At 41.1% G+C, this 17,452-nt stretch overlaps 1 protein-coding gene across 1 annotated transcript in view; it reads left to right on the top strand.

Annotated features, from left to right (window-relative positions):
- The first annotated feature begins 1,775 nt into the window (after positions 1 to 1,775).
- LOC131697705 (arylsulfatase B-like) overlaps positions 1,776 to 17,452 on the top strand; it is a 35,956-nt gene continuing 20,279 nt past the window's right edge. Inside the window, exons 1-5 of the mRNA XM_058988586.1 lie at positions 1,776 to 2,111; positions 3,663 to 3,849; positions 4,212 to 4,402; positions 4,892 to 5,099; positions 15,309 to 15,552. Coding sequence (XP_058844569.1) covers positions 1,836 to 2,111; positions 3,663 to 3,849; positions 4,212 to 4,402; positions 4,892 to 5,099; positions 15,309 to 15,552 — 1,106 coding nt within the window. The 5' untranslated portion in view covers positions 1,776 to 1,835. The remainder of the gene's footprint in view (positions 2,112 to 3,662; positions 3,850 to 4,211; positions 4,403 to 4,891; positions 5,100 to 15,308; positions 15,553 to 17,452) is intronic.

The following is a 17,452-nucleotide window of genomic DNA, read 5'->3' as shown; positions in this document are numbered from 1 at the left end:
CAACAGCTTCTACACTAGAGGAGCTCTAACCAGTGCAACAGCTTCTACACTAGAACAGCTCTAACCAGTACAACAGCCTCTACATTAGAAGAGCTCTAACCAGTGCAACAGCTTCTACACTAGAACAGCTCTAACAGGTGCAACAACGTCTACACTAGAGGAGCTCTAACCAGTACAACAGCTTCTACACTAGAAGAGCTGTAACCAGTACAACAGCTTCTACACTAGAAGAGCTCTAACCAGTGCAACAGCTTCTACACTAGAACAGCTCTAACCAGTGCAACAGCTTCTACACTAGAAGAGATCTAACCAGTGCAACAGCTTCTACATTAGAAGAGCTCTAACCAGTACAACAGCTTCTACACTAGAAGAGTTCTAACCAGTACAAAAGGTTCTACACTAGAAGAGCTCTAACCAGTACAACAGATTCTACACTAGAAGAGCTCTAACCAGTGCAACAGGTTCTACACTAGAAGAGCTCTAACCAGTGCAACAGCTTCTACACTAGAAGAGCTCTAACCAGTGCAACAGCTTCTACACTAAAAGAGCTCTAACCAGTGCAACAGCTTCTACACTAGAAGAGCTCTAACCCGTGCTACCCTGTGATGAGGTAGCGAAGCAGCACTAGTTTCCTACCTCAGCTCCTGACAGGTAAGATGATTGGTTATGGGGCAGTGATGTGCTGGAGATCCAACTTCTCACTCGAAGCTGCTGCTGCTGCTGCTGCACCTCATTTCAGTTTCCTATAAATTCTCAAAGTGTGGTCAGTAAGTCAGCTCTCCAATATTTTTCAGTTTTGAAGAAAAAATGACTGCATTAAAATACATCTGCTGAATGCATGTCACATACTCACAACTGAGACATCTATTAATGGACCTTTATATCTGTAAAAGCTACTAAAGCACATAGTACATGAAACTGGTTCTATGAAACTGGTTCTGATTAACAATGACGTTTCTTTTAAATTTTAGTTTCCCCACTATTCCATACACTATGCATGTACTTGATTTTGTTTTATTTCAATCTCCCACAGTCACCTATTGCTCTCTCTCTCTCTCCTAAACTCTGACTATACCAACCGGCTGAGCATTACCTACAATACCTACTTTTAAAATTGCATTTCCTTCTTTTGACATCACCTGCCCTTTATTTTCTTGATTGTGTTTATTGCAGTGGAAAAAGATGCTCTTGGTCACCATGGAAACAGATTCAAATTGTCATGATGACCAATATTCAAGGTTGTCTTGGAAACCACCAGATATTAAACGTAAATATAAAAAATTAAAAACAAAACAAAAAAAAAACATATTTATTATTATTATTATTATTATTATTATTATTTGTTTCTTAGCAGACGCCCTTATCCAGGGCGACTTACAATCGTAAGCAAAAACATTTCAAGCGTTACAATACAAGTAATACAATAAGAGCAAGAGTAATTTACACACAGAGACTCTCAGAGTTTCTGCACTGAACCAGCTGTAGCAAAGATTGTTTTCATTATTTGTTACCATATTGTAGTTAAGCCTTTTTTTGCATTCAACTTGATCAGAAGGCAGACCTAATTTACATCCCAGTTTTGTAGGAGCTCCGTTGTGCCTTTAAAGCCTTAGAAGCCTCCTGCTCCCATCACGGCAGTCATTTACGTTGCAAAACACTATATTATACTGCGGAGCTCACAGCCTATATTATAGGAATGTTCAATGTTTTTGGACAGTACTACTAGGCTAGTATTTTGTACGTGCCTACTCCGGTAGTGTTTGCGTACGCCTGTCTCTTTAAGAGTGATTTCCTTGTTCAGTTTTAGTTCAGGAAGACCACGTCTCGAAAGCAGCATGCAAACTTCCAGAGAAACTAAACTCACGGTGCTAGCGATTCATTTACTGTACTGTTGTGTGCTTGTCGTATCAAAAGAAGGTACACCACAGCCGCCTCATTTGGTGTTTATTTTGGCAGACGACTACGGGTGGAACGATGTGGGTTTTCACGGATCAGAAATTAAAACTCCGAATCTGGACAAACTGTCCGCTCAAGGTGTCCGTTTGGACAACTACTACGTCCAGCCGCTGTGTACACCGTCCCGAAGCCAACTCATGACAGGCAGGTACCAGGTAAGAATCAAACTACGCTACCTGTCTGCTGTATGTTAGTTAAAGGTTCATGCTCCGGTGCTGCATAGATTTACATTTGCAAACGTGCAAAGCATAAAACTGAATACAAATCTGAATAAAACTAGAACTACACTGTTACCTGATATTGTGTTATCCCTGTGTTAACGTAAAGTGGGTCTCGGGTGGGCTGCGTTTCACTGAACAGTTCGAGCTGTACTGTACGGTTCAATAGTTAGTGCAGAACAGCGCAGCTGTAGTCATGTGATTAGATGCGTGCTCAGCGTCCTTCGAGTTTACTCTTTGCTAACCAGTGTAGTGGCATGCAGTTACTTTGCACAAAAAGACAGAGTAAGGTCATTAAAAATGCACAGCAACATTTTTAACAAAGCCATAAATAAATACATACATAAATAAATAATGCTGGTTGTCCAGTCCAGTCATGTGATGACCCAACACCTTGATGATTACTACACTTCAGCTTTCCCTTAAAGTATTCTAGTAAAAGCCACCCTATAATTATGATAAAAATGAAAATGATGTAATAAGCAGAGGGTGGTCAATCGCAACCCTGGCAGAAAAACTTTAACCCTTTCATGCATGGCGACCTAAGGGGATGGATAAAAACAACTCTCTTCTAGTCTTTATATGGGGGCGTATGGGAAACGGAAATGCTAACACTAACCTTCTAACTTGCTAAAATATGTATACAGCATGTACAAGGTAAGGCTAATAAATCATTTTCTACATACTCTAGCGTTGTGCGCAGGCAGACAGAGAAGAAGGGCGACAACACGCTGAAATCAGTTCCAAATCTTTTATTTTGGAACGCTAGTCTCCAACACCCTGCTGTAGCCCACCACCGCTCTGACATTCTGCACACAACCAAATCAGGACAGCAACAACAACCATGATTGCCGGCGCAGCACTCTTTTATATCATAGCTCCGCCCCTTTATGTTAATCGAGTGCCAGAGTTTTAAACACATCCCATTGGTCCTCAGCCGCACACCAGGACCAATGGGCACAGAAATACAACAGACAATTATAGGGGAGACATAGACAGTACCACACGCCACACAGGTTACATTTACACAGACACAGTGAGGGTTATACAAGCAAACGGCGGGATCTACAGAGCGGAAGGGAACACAATACAGCGGGAATTACAGTACGCCAAAACACCGTAAGAACACAGTACAAAACATAATTAAACGGATCGCTCCAATACTGTATTTAATATTTACTTTTTCTGTACACTGTTTTGACATTAAGTACACACATATTTTATTCATGTAGTCCTACAACTCTTGTAATTTATATAACAAAAACTCTAAAGTAAAATTACAAAAAGCAGCACTGTATTGGTTCTGTTTTTAAGCGTGTGTGTTGTGCCTTATGCTCTATGCACGGGATGACGTCTGTGCACTGGATGAAATGTACTGGAATGCTGATGAAACAGTCACTGTGATTTAAGATATGCAGAGCTCGCAGCCTGATTGGTCAGCGAACACCTTTCCTGCTGCCTGCAGACTTGCCCTCTCTTCACTGACAGATCCACACAGGCATGCAGCATCAGATCATCTGGCCCTGTCAGCCGTACTGCGTTCCCCTGGACGAGAAGCTGCTACCTGAGCTGCTCAAGGAGGCTGGCTACTCCACACACATGGTGGGCAAGTGGCACCTGGGCATGTACAGGAAACACTGCCTTCCCACCCGCAGAGGATTCGACACCTACTTTGGTAATCAGGCCACAGCCTCACAAAGCTTTACCTCATGAGCTTTTAAAAAGTTGTTATTTTTAAATGAATCAAATGTTAATGAACTTGTTGTCGACTGCTGTTTTTTTTAAACAGTAGAACAGTTTTATGATTTTCAAACTCAGTTTTATTCATAAAAAACTCATGCAGCTTTTTCTAATCCTAAAAAGTAGTATCACTAAAGAGCCACCATCCCTAACAGAGTGACTAAGAATGAAAGTGGGATCTCCTGGTTTGCAGGCCAGCGTGGTGTTGGCTGAAAGCACCAGGCTTTATCAGCAGAGCATCTTTCAAGGAGCCTGTTCCTTGCTCGGCTGTTGACAGCTCTTGGTCTCTGATTGCAGGTTACCTAACCGGAAGTGAGGATTACTTCTCTCACCATCGCTGCGCGTTCATCACTCCCCTCAATGTGACCCGCTGTGCTTTAGACTTCAGAGATGGAGAGGAAGTGGCCACAGGATTTACAGGCATGTACTCAACACACGTCTTCACTGAGAGAGCCACAGAACTCATAGCCAAGCACGACCCTCACAAGGTAAATCTGCTGATACTGTGCAATTGAACTCAACGCTGGTAAAACAGTGATTCCCAGTGAGCAATACAGAATGTACTGAAATAAAGTAGGCAAGTAACAACAAATCGGTTTAATAATGTGCTGGACATGTTTAGTAGTTTCCATTTCCGAGTTTCATTGAAATATTATTAAATGGAAAAGCGTTTAGTGGTAGTTAAACGCAATTCCCATACACTACACTGTAAGACAGTGTATATTTGATTTATGCTCCCTGATTGGATTGCTAACATTAGTTTAGCACCCAAAGGCAGACTGGCATTGAATGATCTTGTTTTGTTGCTCTTAGTTTATCTTTGGTGCACATTGCACTTAAAGACCTTAAAGAAGCTGCCCACCCCTGTGCTAATGCCTCCCATTAATGAGATATGGTTTTAATGAGATTACCCAGTACCGTTTTACCAAAATGAAATGACTAAGAACTCAGGCCCTTCCTTACTTGTCCATGTGCAGCCTCTGTTCCTGTACGTGGCGCTGCAGGCTGTCCACGCCCCCCTGCAGGTGCCCGAGCGCTACCTGGAGCAGTACCGCTTCATCCAAGATGAGAACAGGAGGCACTACGCTGGCATGGTGTCTGCGATGGACCAGGCTGTGGGCAACATCACTGAGGCTCTGCACACCAGTGGGCTCTGGGACAACACTGTGCTGGTCTTCTCTACAGGTAATGCACAATATATGTACTGTAGATGTTTATACAGATCTTAAAAAGCACAAATGAGACTTCCCCTTTAGTGTTGGCGGTGAGTAACTTCAAATGCTTTGTAGTCATGCACTGGACGAGTTGAGGGGCTGTGAGGGGAAGCATGGAACGGTTGCTCGTTCAGATAACACCGTTGCACAAGTGTTATACAGTATGTGACAAGAGTCCCAGCAGGTGCTGTGTCATTTTCCTCTAGCTTGTTTTTTGCATTATGTTTTACTCTTGGGACGCTGGACAAACACCACTGAAACATGAAACTGAAGCTCTTTAACATTCTCTCATGCAGCTATTGCATGACCAAACATAGCACTTCTCCAGTCCCATTAGTGTATTCACACTGAAGTAAATGAAGTATAACAGTAGTTCTCAACCTGTGGGCCAATATGCAATGTTGATTACTGTTAATAACTATTAACTGATTTGAGTGCCTATTCATTATGATACTGCTGGAACAGTAATTGAAAGGGTACATAAAGACAATGTAGCCCACAGGACAGCTGGGTGCCTCATGTATCTGTACAGTAAAAAACAAAAACAATGCTGTAAGATTTGAATATCAAAAGTAGGTTTCCAAGAGAAGGCTGTTCAATTATGTTATAAAACAATTGCTTAAATCTACACACTCAGTACTGGGTTAGAGTGTGTGTGTGTGTGTGTGTGTGTGTGTGTGTGTGTGTGTGTGTGTGTGTGTGTGTGTGGTAACAGCAGGGATATTTTCACAGGATGCTGGCAACTTAAGCTGCTCACAGCTAAACAGAGGGAGAACTGTCAGTTTAGCTTGTGAAAAGGTCCTCCAATCTATAGGAGGTGCAGCTGTACCTGCAAACTCAATTGTCTTGAAGCACAGTAATCCCGGATCTTCCAAGCGCAGTTCAGCATGTTGCTAAGGTTTTGTGCAGTGATGTGTAATGCGGTTTTGAAATTAGACCACACATACTGCAGTCACACCAGCATGAGGCCTTCATCGTCGCCAGGCACTCTACATTTCCTCCACATGCAGGCTTTGCCCAGTAACGAGGGAGGTTAACATGACCCACAGAAAGGGAGGGTCACTGGAGAGACGACTGGGCCTCCCCTTCTTTAATGCAACCCAATGGACTCAGTGCTAAAAGTGACCTACCTTTTGCTGAGGACCAGCACCCTTTGGGTTTATGAAACCTAGTCTTGCTACACAAGTTGGTGTTGCAGTTCAGTTTAACCGTATCCTGCTGCAGCGTTATGAACGCAATGGTGAAACCCAAAGGGGTGCAGTGTCATTGCTACAGCTGACATCTGTTTGTCAGGGTAGATTTTGCACGAATTCGATTAAATGCAAAATTCATCTGTGTTGGAGTTATTTGTTTTTTAAATGTCCACAGATTCATAATGAGTTGAACACCATTGGAATAGCATGTATTCCATTTGTATTTATATGAATTTTCTCATTTCTTTTTTGTTTTTTTTTTAAGTGCAGTGTGATGCTTTACAATGAAATAATACTTTATTGTGTTGTATATCTTACAGCAGATTAAACTCTATTTCAGTTCATTAGTTCAGTAGTTTTAACCCTTTCATGCATGGCGACCTCATGGGAACAGATAGTTTATATGGGGACATGCGGAAGATGCCTCATATGAGGATGACATTTTTTCACCATATGAAGCAATGGAATAAAAAAATGTAAAGAAGAATATATTTGTATCCCAACACTATTGTTTTGTCCGGTTATTTCAGTATTTCATGCATGAAAGGGTTACAGTGGCTTTGCCTCAGAAGCTGTGTGTAAGCCTTCATATTACAGTAGTAACATTTTCTTCCACAAGTGTGGGGTTGTTAACAGCACAGTGGTTGTCTTTGCTGAATCATAGCAAGGGAAGGAAGTGGCACTTGGGACACACACAAACCACAATGTCCCCAGAAAAGATGTTATTAGTATTATAGATATATTCCCTTTAGATACATTTAGGAATGAATTGAACCCGCTTCACCTCGTGGTGTCCGAATAGTTCTTAACTCCTGAAAGTACACAAGGACTGTGTTCAGGTCAGGAAGGAGCGGTGCTGTGAGGGGAAGCCCTTATTTTGTCTGCTGGCACCGAGTCTGGCTGTTGCCAGAGCTCTTGTCCCTCGTGAGCATTGGACTCGAAAGCACCAAACCTCAGGGGAGGGGGAGGCACATTTAATCCAAATACATACAATATCCTAATGCGTTTTGTCACAGCAAAGAGAAGAATGATGTCTTGGGCATTCAGAAACAGTTTCCAGTGCGAAGGCCAATTCCTCACATCAAACTGTGCATAACCAGCTCCAAGCTGTTTGGCAAGCTGTCGTAGAGTTTTAAAATAAATTCAAATCGTTTTTTTTATGCCATGTCCTAAATCCATTAGTGTATGTTAAAAGCAAAAGAAATGGACCCATAAAATCTAAATGGCACAATAAAACATTAAGCATATCGAAGCAATTATGATAGCGTATAACTTCACCAAGCAGGGGTGCATTTTGGATTGGTTCTTGTTTGTAATTAACCATTATATATTTTATATGAATTACCACACCCTGCCACCCTTACTTTGTGAAAGTAAGGACCAGCTGAAGGTTAAGTTTAAATAAATACATGTTTATTTTTTCAGCAGAATCTGCTGGTTCCAAGTTTACCGCTGGTACTGTACTGTACAGTACAGGAAGCACATAAACATATCTTAAAGAATAACCAACAGAGACGATGCAACCAGTACAAGCACTGTACTTGTCCTCTCCAGCAGTCCTAGTATTGGAAGTGACTTGGCATATAACTCAAGTGTAACGCTGCTGCTGTTGTGTGCACATGGACATGGGTTTCTTTGTGCAGTTAACTATGTCCTCAAGCCTGTAGCACGCATGCTGCTTTTATCTGTTTTATTTGATAGATGTTTGTTTGTATGAAAGCTTGTGTCTCTATTAATTTGTAAACGGCTTGTGGGTTTGATTTTAAAATGTGTATACCGTATGTAGGTACAGGTATTTGAACAGGACACAAAGTTTGTTCTAGGCAGTCTCCAGTCTGTGTGAAGAGAGAGGCTTTCACTGTGAAGAGACCGGTGTGGTTTTCAAGGTAGCGCGTAAACCTTTTTGTTTGCGTGTGTAGAAAAGTTTAGTTAGTACTCCATGTGTGAGTTAGAATTGTGTCCTGTTTAAATAACTGCCTGTTAATTCCAGGCAGGTGACACAAATTCAATTAAAATAATAATAATAATTTTACCTTTATAAATACACCACCCACTCGTTTTATCGGGGGTGTCAGGGTCCAATATAGGTCCTCTGCGCAACCCGCTTTTTCTCATCTTTCGTATAAAAAAGCAGCACACAGATTTAATTCGTACAGCGGAGGGTAACTGCTTCTCATCAACTTCAGTCTCCAATTAACTTCATGAGTTTTCCTATCCTTTCTCAAATACCCAAACCCGAATCCACTTCCAACAGGCTTGTTGCTAGGGAGCTGACGTCACTGTCTTGTGACTTGCTCGTGCATTGCTGCCACAACTGAACACCTTGTTGGCTCAAATAAAAACCGCTTCAGCAAGTAGATATTTAATTTGATTTGTGTTATTGTGCAGTATGTGTGTATATGATAACAGTACGATATGAATGCTTTGTTTTTAATTGTTTTGTATATTGTTGTTTGTGCAGTACGAAATAAAACGAACAGTAATTGTAAGTGCCTGTGTTTTGAATATTGCAGCTAAGGCATACGCAGTTAGACAGTAAAAATGGGGAGCCAACTTCAGGACCGCGATATATCCAAATCCGCAATTTAGCGAGGGGCGATATAACGAGGGTGGGTGTATTTTCAAATAATCATTTTTAGTAAAGAAAAAACACTTTTTCCCCACAAGAGGTCTCATAGAGCCAAGGCTACACACAGCAGAGGACTGACTGTTTCTTCATACTGATGCCCTCTAGTGGTGTATTTACAGTTCTACACGGAACACAGAAATGCAACCTTTCACACTATATGTAGTGTGTTCAGGGTACCCATGGAGATTTCATATAAAAGCAATTTCAATCAGTTACATATCACTTTTATTATTGTATGAAATAACAAGCAATACATAACCCTGGATGCAGATCTTTGTTTTCGATATGAACCTTTTAAATTTCCTTTAGAAGAATCGAAGAGCTATGTATTGCTTTAGTTTAAACAAGTCAACTGCTGTACACAGACACTGAAAATACAAAAAGAGAGAGACCTACAGTTGCAGTCTGAGTGGGTATTTAAAGACCCTGATACGAGATCTTTTAACCTTTAAACGTACTTGCTATTTCTCTGTTGATGCCTAGCAATGCCAGTATTTCAACACTATGTCTGTATCCTTGCTTTAATTTCACCCCTCAATTCACCCCTTCTCTGGTTTTGTATAACTCAGCAGTCGAACAGACCTCTGTTTGCCAGGGCTACAGTACTGCTGTTAGCTTTATGGACATCCAAGTTTGCAAGTGGCCAAGAAAAGTAACTGTAAGTAACGGGACCTTTAACTCCTTAACCTTCCCGTTTTCATCTTAAACAACTGAAGGCTTCATAAGTCCCATTTGTTTGACAAGAACATTTGAATTTACTAATGATCTGTTATTGTAATAAGAATGGTCCTTCGCTATTATACTATAAGTCTATTATACTGTAGCTCAATATGATATGTGCTTTCAGTGAGGAGCAAACTGGTATAATGGGGCTGTTCTTAAGAAACCAAAGTAAATGTAAAATTGAAAAAATACATCATATTTTTTATTTTATTTATTTATTTATTTATTGCCCAAGAGGCTAGATTTGATGTTTTTTGCATAACCTTTTTTGGTGCCTAGAAATCAAGCACTTTTTGTTTATCTGAAGAGAATCGTAACTCTGTTTTGCTGTTGAGTTGGGGCTGATTTACAGTACTGCAGTAGAGCAGGATTGGGGCAGTCTGAACCCCTGTTTGCATACTGAGCCTGCCCGGAAGACTTCTACATCTTCCTGAAAACTGCAGTTCGTGTCCAAGAACAAAAGGGCCATAAAAAGTACAAAGAACCCAACACAGTTTTACAAGGGTGCGCATTTGCAATCAAAAACTCCACGTGCTTCTTAAGAATTGAATTGTCACAATTCTTACGGACTGCACCTGAATGCCAGAATATTCTAGTTGGTTGGGCTGCGCAGCACCTAAACATATTAAGATTGAATCAGATCAAAGACGTTTTTAATTCAGTCAACTGTGAACAATTTATTTTGATAACATAGCACCTTTATAATGTTTACTATATACACCACTCGAATGCAACTGTCACATCAGCCAGAATGACAATATAGTTCATAAAATATTTGGTGATAAAACTGTATAAGCCAAGCCTCTCTCAACTGTCATGCCACATTCCCCTTTAAGGATTGCACAGTGGTTGAGCTGGGACTCAAAGTCTGAATCCATTAGTTTCTAGTTCTGTGCTCTGACACCAGCAGTCTAGACTGGTATCTTGAAAGAAATTTGTAGCAGCAGGAGATTGTTCATTATGAATAGGTGGAAATGGTTTTAGCATAACAAGAATCGCTGTGATGTGAAAAATGAAAAGATGCAGCAGAAAAAAAAGACACGACATGAAAAGAAAGCTGTTCAGTACAGTTTGTACCGACCGGTATTGCTTTAAATCTCCCACCAGGATTTAAAAGCATGTCTCTACAGTTCACAGGAGTGTAAAGCAACATGCTGAAACGTATTGAAGCCCATGGAGTGGCCCGTGACTGCTGAAGCTAAAATCCATTGTGACAAAGAATAAATGTTTAAGTGATCGCTGGTCCATTACCATATTTTCCTTGCTGTCGTTCTTGCTTTGGAGATTGTGTTTAATGCTTGAGAATTGAAATGCATGTCAGGCACAGCCATGCCGGGAGGGATCTCCTGGGAAAGAAGAGCATGGCAGTGCTTCGGAACAATGTGTGAAAGAACGGATGGTGCAGTGATAACAGGATTGCTGTATTACTGTGCCAGGAGGGATCTCCTGGGAAAGACGAGCATGGCAGTGCTTCGGAACAATGTGTGAAAGAAACGGACGGTGCAGTGATAACAGGATTGCTGTATTACTGTGCCAGGAGGGATCTCCTGGGAAAGACGAGCATGGCAGTGCTTCGGAACAATGTGTGAAAGAAACAGACGGTGCAGTGATAACAGGATTGCTGTATTACTGCTAGAAATACAGCTCCTGCTTTCTTGGGAAACTTCAGCCTAATGAAGGACTTTATGGGCCGTATTTTCAAAACATTTCCCCCAGTCTGTAATTCACTCCTATTTTGTGAACGAGGTGAAATGCCTGTTGCATTTTTTTAAACTAGACCCAAACAACTAAGCGATATGATCCAAGTTTAAAGTGCTGTGTGATGGTGGTCCATTATGAAAGGCGCTATGTAAAATAAAGATTGATTGAAGTTCTCTTAAGCATTGCGAAGGTGTTTGTTTCTCATGGTGTAATATGTACATGATTTATTTTTTCTCCTTTCAAAAAGTAGGAGTTAATTAAAGACCAGAGGAAGCGCTTTGAAAACATGGCCCAGCATCCTAAATGTGTTGGTGCCGGTGACATTGAGCGCTGGCCTAACATGGCTGATATATTGAGCTTTTTAAGTTCCTGTGATAGAGACAGTACCTTGTGAGTCATTGTCCTGATGTGTGGGGCACAGGTGTGGTCTTTGATTTTCTTAGTGAAGTTACATTATCAGTGCTGTCCAGTAAACAGCTGGTACCATAATACAGCTGGCATACCTTACTTTCAGTAGTGTGTCACTAGCTCACTGGCTGCAAACCATGTCAGTCATTATGGGAAAGCAGCTTATTGGTTAATGACAGGAAAGGCATGTTGAAGGGGTGTGGACAATTTCACTCTCCAGCTGAAATGACAAAAGAAGTTAAAAACTTCACAGCAGTAAGGTATGCCATCAGATCTTTCTTTAAACTACCAGCTATTTTTTAATGTGTGACTTACATAGTGAATGGAGGATTTCTGGAATAATTGCATTAGTTAGAACCATTTTTACCATTTAAGGTACAAGGGACATATAAGGGACATATAAAATGATGCTAACTTTCTTATTTTTTTTACAATGCGGTGCACGAAACAGGGTTTACAAAATACTGACAGGTTGGATCTGGTCATCCAAATTGTCAGTTTCCTCCTCGTAGTCACTCTCAAATGTATTTTTAGAAGAAACCATTTGAAAAACCGCTCAGTTCCTTGTGCACCTTCAGGGGTTAACCTCTGGTCATATCAGTGACACAGACAACATATTTAAATGGTACACAACTGTATTCTATGATTCCCTCACGAGTGGTGTTCAGCAGACCCATTCAGTGCCATATTGTTTTACCTCTGGACACTGTAAAGATACATCCGTTTTACCCCCCCCCCCCCCCCCTCCCCCCTTTACTTCATGATCCGGTATTACAGCCCCCTTATACACCCAGGGATGCTTAGTCTGTGTTCTGACTGACAGAGGAATTAAACAATAAAATGAGATCTGTTTGCTTTGTTAACCCAGTCCTCGCTTCTTACCTGACCAGACCAGACCTTTGTGGTTTAGAATGCCAGTGAAAAGAAATCTTTGTTGTAGATCTTTAGAACCCCAGGGATACCTCGTGTGCCTGTGCAATCTGCTCCAATGTCAGCTTGCTGTTTTCATACCAGCTGTTACAGATGTTTTCTTATGGCATTTCTTGTTGGAACACCTCCATTCATATCCATTGCTCAAGTAAAAGGAGTCTTTCACACTTTCAGCCTGTCAAATCGCGCACACGCATCGGCACACGTTCAGTATTAGTTCAGGTGTGATCAGCCAATGACTCAACATTTCCATTTCCAACTCAAGCATATACTGAGAGGACTGGTTTCATTTTGGTTGGTTTATCGTCTAGCCAAATGGATATCGCATAACGGATATCTATCGTGTAAAGGATATCACCTAGACTAATAGCCCTGCCAACAGCACAAGCGGGCCAGGCCTGAGTCTCAAATGTACCTGTTGGCAGCAATGGACGAATGTACCTGTTGCCAGCATTATATATTTTATTATTATTAATAATAACTGTGCCCCGTGTGTTGAGCTACATCCTGCGCTATCTCTGCATGTGTTTTATTGGAACGTGACATGTTAGCACAAATATGATTGCCTGTAGGTGGGTGCATGTGACTGACTCTATTTTGATTGTGTCCTATCTGATTGGCTGAAAAGACGTTTTACATTCAATACCTTGAATAGAGGCCTATAAGAGGTTTACACATGGAACCCGTAGAGTAACAAGATGGGCTCCAAGTACTTAATGAAATAAAAATAACTGATTAGAAACATGAGCAGCTGAGAGGTTCTTATCCTTTCAATACATGATTTGATATCGTAAATCATTTATTTAAGAAGCAGAATCTATATCCATGCCTTGTGAGTGGGCTTTCTCTCACAACAAATATATAATCGGTTTTGTATACTGTAATTATACTAATAAAACCTTTTTCCCTTTAAGCCAAAGATGTGGAACAAAATGAAAACAACATTTGCTTTTATGTAATGTTATTTTCAGGCTGGGGGCTTTCATACAGCTCAAATGTAATGTCTGAGAATGGGAAAGGTTGTAATAACTAACTAAGATGGCATTCCTTGATTTGCTAGGAGGTACCTTGACTTGAAGCAGTGTGTTCTGTCATCTTGTCTTCTCTGCTGATCCTCACAGTGTGAGGTCTTTCATAGCAAAACAACTGTAAGACCACCCAAGAAAATCTAACACTAGCCCAGACACTACACTGTTAGTCCATACCGCAATCTATCTGCATTAAAAAAAACAGGCTGGGGAGCACCTCCCCAGTATTTATTTAATGCCAATATTACTCAAGGAGAGCCTCTTTTATTTCAAGCAGAGTTCCATAAAGTACACTGAGCAGTGTTATGCATGCTGACATAATGTAGCAAATATCACACTGCTGTAAGCAACACACAATTCAGATCTGTTCACTGCTTATATTTAAGTCATATCTGAGAGAGAAATTTAAAATGCAATGCATCTTAAGTACTAGTATCACACAGTAATATTAAAATGGCATCCCTATCATTATATTTGGACACCTGACCTAAGCAGAGGTCTCTTAAAGATGTTATTGACCATTAAAGAATTGCTTGCATGTATAAGTTGTATGCAAAAAGTTTTGCTTTGTATAGATCACAAGCCATTTGTCAATCCCACCCTAGACTGGATGCTTCCCATTTCCACTGACTTCCAACAGAGTGGAATGCTACCAGTACTGCACCGTAAGACTGTCACTAACACCACTGCCTTTTTAAGCATCACCGTTTAAAGTTGATTGTAGAAAGACATCCTAAAAGAATGTAACCATACATGACAGCTATAATACGGTGCTGCTGTTTTCCTCCCACAGGACTGATATTGTGGTCAGTGTGGATGTGTGTGGATCTGGTGTCCAGAATGCACATCATGACTTCACATGTCTCATGATATACAGCCTCCCTGTACACTCTGCAGTTTCACCTCACAGCCTCCCTGTACACTCTGCAGTTTCACCTCACAGCCTCCCTGTACACTCTGCAATTTTACCTCACAGTCTTCCTGTACACTCTGCAGTTTCACCTCACAGCCTCCCTGTACACTCTGCAGTTTCACCTCACAGTCTTCCTGTACACTCTGCAGTTTCACCTCACAGCCTCCCTGTACACTCTGCAGTTTCACCTCACAGCCTCCCTGTACACTCTGCAGTTTCATCTCATAATAAATGGTCAGAACTACTTCACCAAGTCCATTCTGAGGTGCTCTACTCTCTAAGACAAATTATTACACTTGGCAAAAATAGTCTTTATATAGACAAATGCAAGCCAGCATGAGGTGAGAAAGCATGATAAAATCAGTGGTATGCCAGAAAGCACTGAATGTAGTGTCTGTTGTAAACCATCACTCACACAAGCACTTGTTTTATTAGAACTCTTGTTGACTGGTATACTTATTTCAGTCCTGTGCACTGTTGGATGTTTTCATTACATTGGTCCTATTTTAATGATCTAAAATGTTCTGGCTCTGGTCAACCTATATACACATTATCCAGTTCGGGTTTAACCATTTAACTACCGCACAGAGTAGAACATTGGCTGGTTGCACTGAAGGATGCATTTTAAAAAGCCAGGTTACCTCTTCCCTGACAGATAACGGAGGGCAGACGCTGTCCGGAGGGAATAACTGGCCGCTGCGGGGCAGGAAGTGGTCCCTGTGGGAAGGAGGAGTGCGAGGGGTGGGCTTCGTCACCAGCCCTTTACTGAAGCAGAGCGGCGTGGTCAGCAGGGAGCTCATCCACATCTCGGACTGGCTGCCCACTCTGGTGGGGCTGGCCGGGGGCTCCACCAACAGGACCAAGCCCTTGGACGGGTTCGACGTGTGGAAGAGCATCAGGTGATTCTCAGCTGTTCTCTTTTCTCCGCTTGCCTTTTGTTGCATTAGCAATAATACTGTAAGAATCCGAGTTTTACTATACACTGGGGGTGTTTGATTTCCTAGCACTTTAAACTTTAAGATTAATCATGTTTCAACATTTTACATATTTGCAATGTTGTTAACCAGTCCGATATACAACACTAATGTATATAAGACTACAGGTGTGCACCTCCAATGTTATATGGCATAAACTATGAAGCACTGAATATTCAAATAATAACCATACACTCGATAGTTACAGCTGTATAAACACAGAGGCCAGCATCTGTGCTTCACAACGTTGAAACATTTAGACACAGTTCTAAACATTTGATGTTTGGGCAACGTTTAAACTTTCATTAGACATACGTGAGTGTACCAAGATAGATCCTTATATCTGATATTTTTACAGCTTGTACCATATTGTCTTTATTACTGTTGGGAGCCCAAAATACTTTAATGACTGACTCACCTTCTAGAGGAATACTTTAATGACTGACTCACCTTCTAGAGGAATACTTTAATGACTGACTCGCCTTCTAGAGGAATTGCTTGCCTTGCAGTGTAAAGGCTGCTCTCTAACCCTTCTTCCTGGTCACTGTAACAATCATTACAGGAAGTGTCTGCTGCGAGCTCCATTGGTGATTAGCAGTGATGTGAGGCTATGTGTGCAACAAGAGACCTGGGACTGTTGCCAAGGTTACAGTGCCTCACAGTTTGAGTGTGTTGTTGTAGGTTTTCTGGATACAGTAATCAGATTTATGTCTTCAAGGATGTTGTGTAATTGTTTTATCTCTTGCCCGTGTATTGTTATTGCCTGGATCATATCAAAGTGCACACTTCCCCGTGACGATATTCTGCACTCTGTGTAAACTGCTGTAACATGCTCGTCTCCTGACATCACTGGCAGATTCTTTAGTGTACATTCGTGATACGAAAACATCTAACCCTGTTTTATATAGTGGCTGGTAAACCCTCTTATTCTCAGCCTGCCTTGGTCAATGGCCCTTTTATGTGTCTTGGGACTGATGATGTGTCTGAGAAAAGGAAATCCCACAAGTCATTTTCACAGCAGTTCTCCTCAGCACTTTGAATACTGGATATACTTTTTGATGTTTCAGCTTCTTTAAAGAATAGTGTTACCCTGTGGGCCTGGTAATTTAATCATGCAGTCATTTTAGTGCACCAGTCCACTGGAGGAACCAGTTATCTGTCTTTCCTCTTTGAACTCTCTGGGCTATCATTGATGCTACACACAGTTAAATGTCTCAGAGTCTGTCTATACTTTTAGTGCTGTGATATGCACCTGAAAGCAATTCATGTTTTAAAACAAATGTTTATTTCCTGGTTGAGACAAAAACACTGCACTAGAGCCCTGGTATTTTCACGGTGTCTTGATGCTACGTTAAAATAACCCTCTATCCCAGTTCAGTTAGGGGCTATCCACTGGGACCAAGCTGCATACCCCCTGTGCCTCCATACCTTTTCTGTATCCTTCTTTTAAATGAGTTTTAATTGTGTAATTGATTATTTTTAATTAAAATATTTGGAACCTGCTGCACAAATATTAAATAAAACACATTTCAGTTAAAACAAAAAAAATGAACAAAAAAATAATTCTAGTTTCACTCTAAATCTGTAGCAATATTTAATTGGAAGTCAATATAAAAGCTATTGCTGTGTTTGCTGTTTGTTTTTCTTTCTCGTTTATCTCGCTGCAGTTGAGCTGACTGCAGATCTTTTACCATCACAAAGTGGCTGTGGGTCCCTGTCGAGTCTTTGTTCAGCAGACTTCAAAAAACACTCTGGGTGGGGTGGGGGGATTGAATGTGGTTCTGAAACCAAGCCAGAGAAGGAAGCGACTGACCACATATTGTTA

This window comes from Acipenser ruthenus, chromosome 2, assembly GCF_902713425.1.
Source record: "Acipenser ruthenus chromosome 2, fAciRut3.2 maternal haplotype, whole genome shotgun sequence".
NCBI lineage: Eukaryota > Metazoa > Chordata > Actinopteri > Acipenseriformes > Acipenseridae > Acipenser > Acipenser ruthenus.
The sequence above is the reverse complement of the archived record's forward strand: the minus strand, read 5'-3'. Positions and strand labels throughout refer to the sequence as shown.